Consider the following 6000-nt stretch of genomic DNA (forward strand, 5'->3'; position numbering starts at 1 on the left):
TGTTGGAGAGGAGAGTTCTGGGTAATATGGGAGCACAGTTCATGAGCCCAGAAAGAGAGCAGCACCGTAAGTCTAGTCTTGTGTGCAGAGATCTCTGCATCTGTCGGGAAGCAGCTTCCACTCTCTGCAGCTCCCCAGCGTCTGTGGTGTTTTGAGGCTGTGGCCTTGTCAGCTAATAACACTCTCCTCCCAGAGGGACTAAGAGGTTAGAAAGACCACAAGGTAAAACCTCATGGAATGGCCCTCAGCCCGCATCATGTGGGTTTCCCCAGGGGCAGGCCCAGGCAGGAACCATGCTAACTTTCCAGTGAATTACATAGTTGCCACCACTACTCACTTTCCTCCTCTTAAGGAGCTTTGCTTTCAATTTACAGATTCCGCTCCGCTGGGTTTTCCAGCTCAAATGGAAACCCTCTTTTCAAGATTTTAATGAATCTTAGCGTGGAACTTGAGTCACAGGTTCTCAGCCCAGAGACAAAGGATTTTTCAATGCAGAGCTTTAGCTGCCAATGAATGGGGTCATATTTTATAGTAGAGTGTGAAAAAATAATATTTTTAGAAGACTTGGACACTTTTAGGTGAGTTAATTTCCCAGAATGCCATTTTCTAGGCCCAATAAACTGTCAGGTGGAGGAAGCACTTTTGTGTTTTTGTTTTAGATCAGTCAAAATAGGAGCGTTTGAGAAGATGCCATGCAATAGACCATGATTATAACTGAACTTTTTGCCCTAAAGTTGAAATTCACCCCTTCCCTCTTCTCCCCTCCAATAAGGAAACTTCTTGCATATTGGTAGGTTGGAATTCATCAGACTCCAACAGGCAGGCTCTGAGACTGCAGCTCAGTCTCTACCCAGCCACTGCTCATATAATCTCTTGCCACCCTTTGCAGGACTTTAGGGCTTTTGGATCTGCATACGCACAGATATTATAACCCCTGCTCCAGCTGATTCCCCAAAAGCCTCTTCCACTGCGGCATATCTGAGATTTCTTCCTAGCTAACACGGGTTTGTGACAACTCCACCCTCACCCCCTCCTGTGCACTGCAACACAACAGACTGATGTGGAGTGAAGGACTTTCCTGGACCTCTGCTGCAGTGAATTTAACCCTAAGGGAAGGGAAGCATTCCCTTCTCTGACTTGTTACATTCTTGACTGCTTCATCTCATGGAATTTCCAGACAAAGGCTTGTCTACACTGGCACTTTACAGCTTTACACTTTTCTCGCTCAGGGGTGTGAAAAAAACGCACCCCTGAGTGTTGCAAGTTTCAGCGATGTAACGAGCCAGTATAGACAGTGCACCGGCGCTGGGCACCAGTAGCCATGCTCTTAGTGCTGGTAGCTACGCCCCTCGTGGAGGTGGGTGTTTTAGAGCGTTGGGAGGTCTCTCCCAGCGCTGTGCCATGACTACGAAGCCACGTTAAAATGCTGCCATGGCAGTGCTTTAACGTTGCCAGTGTAGACAAGCCCTAAGAGAGCCCATGCACTCAATGAATGCAGAATATGCAGTCGAGACTTTTGCCTTCCAGTGCAAGCCCTTGGGAGCTAGTTCAGTCCTTTCATCAGGATTTTGTGGAGTAACAAGCCCCAAGAGTAGGAATGCCATGAATACCTAGTACAAATACTTGGGGGAAACCCAGCAAAAAATCACCACGATGACGTTAATGTCAGAATCACAATGATACATTTATATCATAGCACATCTAAAGGATCTACAGGTCCAGAACCAAGTTTGTGGCTTTTCTCCTTCTTGCCTCAAGAGAGGCACACTCCTACCTCTTAATCCCTGCCTCAGTGCTCTGGTGCATAAAAAGGGGTATTATTACTTGCCTATCTCACAAGACAGATGTGAGGCTTAATCAATTAACCTTTGTGAAGTGACTTGAGATCCTTTGGTTGAAGGCTTTATATTAGCGCTAAGCACTCACAGAAATGTTGGACTGGAAGGGTTCTCAAGAAGCCATCTGGTGCATTCCCCTGCACTGAGGCAGGATTAAGTATACCCTGGCACTTATGGCACTCCCAGTAATGGTCCAGGACTGGAGGAGTGTTAAGTGCCCTGTTCCAAATCTCGTCTCCTATATGCCTACATGTAACTGAATGTACCCCTAGCCAAGCCAGCCTCCCAAAGTCATCTACAACTTCACTTCTCTTTTCACAGGGGTGTCTCCTTTCCCCGGAAAGGTCCAAGCTGCTATCATCCTTCCCCATCCTCCCCCCGTTCCCCAGCATCTCCTCTCTCTAGAGTGAGGGAACAGCACAGAGTCCATGAACCCCACCCCATGAAAAGTCTGCAACTCACCTTGGAAGTAGATGCCTGATTGGATTTGGAGGACCCTGGGGAGGGTTCTTGGATCCAGGGAATGGATGAATGTTGTCAGGTTTGATGCCATGGTCTGTGTTAAGGCAGCACATGCATTTGGTGTCTAAAGGCCAGCAACTTCTGGGAAGCCTGCCATGGTACTCACAGGAACCGAGTCTGGGACTTCTCTCAGAAACTTTCTGTTGCTGGAGGGAGGCGTGGGGAGGAGAGGTGAGGGAGGCGCTTCTCTTCTTTACTATGATCGCCACTTCCTCCCACTGTGGCAGCTCAAGGGGTGGTGGGGGGCAAGAGTAGGTTGAGCAATACCACAAGAATGGGCATCAAATGACATGGTTAAGTTTTTACTGCCTGGTGCTTGGGCATGTGCCAATTTAGGCTAAACGAAGTGCTGCTTATGTTGGTTGCAGCTGGTACCAAATGTAATAGGAAAGAGGAGGTCTTTCTCCAGAACTCAACCTAAAACAGGGAGTTATTTGATTTGGTACCTTGAGGCACTAACTAGTCATCTGTCCACATGGAAAGGATTTTGTGTAATGTTAAACATATCTGAAGCTGGAAAAACAAATCACATTTATTTTGGAGCACAAAATACAGTTTTACATTTGTGCTTTTCAGAAACCACAAACTCTCTGGAGATGTAAAATGAAACTGTTTTGTTTTTTTGCTTTTGCTGCTTTTAGAGAGTTCCTGTGGTGTCGTGAGGAAGGTGCAGACAAAAATATGGGCCTCTTTGGATCTGTGCATGACAGTTGAATTTAGCTATGCAGAATAGCCAAGATTTTCAAAAGCAACTAGTTACTTTGGGGCTCTCACTTGGCGTACCTTAACAGGGCCTGGATTTCAGAGGGTAGATGCCTCGCACTTTCTGAAAAATCAGCCTGGTTTAAGGTGTCTCAAATTGGGCACCCAAAATCACTAGTCGCTTTTGAAAATCTTTGCCATTGTTCATATATGAGTTTGGCTCCGCTATATGTAACAACAGTGAGTAGTGCCATCGATTTCAATAGCAGTGCACGTAGGGTAAGGCATAAAGTCCATAAAATCATAGAGTCAATGGTAGGATTAGGGCTCTTCCTTGCTACACTGTTTCACACTCTACAGTGACAACAGGTTCTTCCCTAAGTATCTATATGGTGTCAGGATAAAGCAGCAAGCTAGCTGTGTAATCAGATGGGTGGGGGAGTGGATTGCCACCTACTTTAATTAATTAGCCTCTTACAGTTCATATGGCAAATTCCACCTTCTCTGTATGTATATATATATCTATCTTCTTACTATATGTTCCATTCAATGCATCCGATGAAGTGGGCTGGAGCCCACGAAAGCTTATGCTCTAAAAAATTGGTTAGTCTCTAAGGTGCAACAAGTACTCCTGGTTTTTTTTGCGGCTACAGACTAACACGGCTGCTAACTATTTTAATTGTGACAGACTGACAATATCCTGAACGAACTTTATGGGATTAAGATAAACTTTACTGAGTTAAACTAAACCTCATTGAATTCAGATTAAAACCTTTCGGGTACACTTATTAAAGATGCAGTTATGGGTTGTGGACCTGCAGGTACCTTCCCTAGTTGGGAGGAGGAGGAGAATAAAGGTCCTCCATTATCAGCCTTAGAAGCCTCCTGAAGAGAGGTGCATATACTAGTTCAAAGTGGATACTTCAGAGACCCAGAAACAAAGAAAAGACTTTTGGAGAAAAAGCCGAGTTTAGGCTGACTCAGGGCCTTCATCCTGATCCAGCAAATGGACAGGACCCTGGTCCATGGAGGGGCCCAGTCCATAGGGTAGGGTTGGAAAGACAGGTCTACTGAGGCCCCATAAGACTGGGGACTTGTTCTGAGTGTTGAAAGCCTGTTCTTGCCAGAGCCCAGATGAGAGTCTGGCAAGTTTACTAGCATGTGTGTAGGCTCTTTAACTGGTTTTCCGTTGTTTTATCTAATGCTTTTTATCTTGTATCTGTAGCTATCACTCTCTGAAGAGAAAGCAAGCAGGTGGGCTTAGGCAGACTGTCTTTGCTGGGAAATACACGGTGAAAGCAGGGAACTGTACAGCCTGGACATCCCCCCCCATGTCAGAAGGTGGAGAGACGTTTGTCTCCAGCCAAGAGAGAAGGACGGGGGAGCTGGAAGCCTGAGAGTGGGTGCCCTTGCTGGACCACTCAGGGGAAATACAGATGCAGGTGCACTGCACTATGTCATCAGATGATGAGCATGATTGTGACCTGCTTCAGTACTGGGGGTGGGGGTTAATTCGTTTGCTTTTCTGACGTTTTAAAATTGCTTTCTATGTGTATAACATGTCTGAGCTGTCTCTTATAAAGGGGGAATGTTTGCAGCTCGTGGCCCCAAATCACAGGGGCATGGGAGCCAGTTTTAGGGACAGGGTATCTGCACCAGGCACTGGGTGAAGGAATGAGGATCTGATTCGGGGATGGGTAAGGGGTTGCTTAACAGAATGCAGCAGATGGTTTTGTGAGCAGGTGGAGAGATCACCGTTAGCAGCTGGTAACACTGCAGGGTAGAGGCATGAAAAATAGGACTTTGGTTCTAGTAGTGACAGCTATTATTGTTGTCTTACCTAGAAAACAGATGCAGGCAATTATTTACTAGCTTTATAAAAAGACCTTCCCCCATTCCCTTCCAGCAACACACACACACATACACACACAAATTAAGCAAACATAATTAATCATGGGGAAAAAAATAATTTGCATTCCCAAACACCTTTCAGTTCAGTGAGGAAGACACACAATAAAGGGCTCCATCTCACAAGGTGCTGAGCAATCTGGTCCCAGTCCCGCTACGTATTTCTAATAATACCACCAAGCTGTAATATGGCACGTTTTTCATCCATCCATTTCAATGCTCTTTACAAAGGAGGTTGGTAGCATTACCCCATTTTACAGATGGAGAACTGAGGCATAGGGAGGGGAAGTGACTTGCTTAAGGTCACACTGGAGGCCAGTTGCCAAGCTGGGAAAAGAACCCATGTACCCAGAATCCCAGTCCAGTGCTCTATCTACTAGGCAACGCTGCCTCCCTGTGAGTAGTCCCAACAAGTTCAGTGGGAATTTATGTGTGCTCAGATGTTAAGCATGCATTTTGCTGGATCGAGGCCAGAGTGCTCAGCCCCTGGCAGGATTGAGCTCATAAAATTCAATCGTCTCCAGAGGACCGAATGAGTGTGGAAGTTGGCTGAATTCTTCCATTGCCCCTAGAGGTCGGGGTCAATCCAGGTCAGAGCTGAGGTGCTGCAGCAGCATTGTGCAACGTCCCCTCACTTGTCCATGCTGTACTCGGTCTGTGGCTCACTGGCAGGTTTCATTCCTTAGGGTCACCTTTGACCATCACTAAATTGCTCTACATTTGATTTTTTTTTTAATCTAAATTTCTTTTTAGTTTCATCTGACATCGGTAGAGCAGATTTCCTGAAATGCAGCGCCATGATGAATACCTTAACAGCAATTTATGCAAAATTATAAATTGCTTAAAAGGCATTTAAATCTGAGTAACTCAATGTGTAAAGCATAAAGTACATTTCTCTCAGGAACAAAATACAGTAAAAGCTGTGTTATCCGGCACTTTATCAACCGGAAAGCTCTATTAACCGGCAGTTCTGGTATCTCCCAATACAAATCTTCAATCTAGTAACCAGGACGAGTACACTGCCCAGGAG

The 6000-nt window shown here is 45.7% G+C and overlaps 1 protein-coding gene across 1 annotated transcript in view; it reads right to left on the bottom strand.

Moving 5' to 3' along the window:
* THEMIS (thymocyte selection associated) overlaps positions 1-2391 on the bottom strand; it is a 112818-nt gene extending 110427 nt beyond the window's left edge. The window contains exon 1 of the mRNA XM_073335191.1: positions 2301-2391. Within this exon, the coding sequence (XP_073191292.1) occupies positions 2301-2391 (91 nt within the window). The remainder of the gene's footprint in view (positions 1-2300) is intronic.
* Positions 2392-6000: the final 3609 nt, after the last annotated feature.

The sequence above is a fragment of the Lepidochelys kempii genome, chromosome 3 (genome assembly GCF_965140265.1).
Source record: "Lepidochelys kempii isolate rLepKem1 chromosome 3, rLepKem1.hap2, whole genome shotgun sequence".
Classification (NCBI taxonomy): domain Eukaryota; kingdom Metazoa; phylum Chordata; order Testudines; family Cheloniidae; genus Lepidochelys; species Lepidochelys kempii.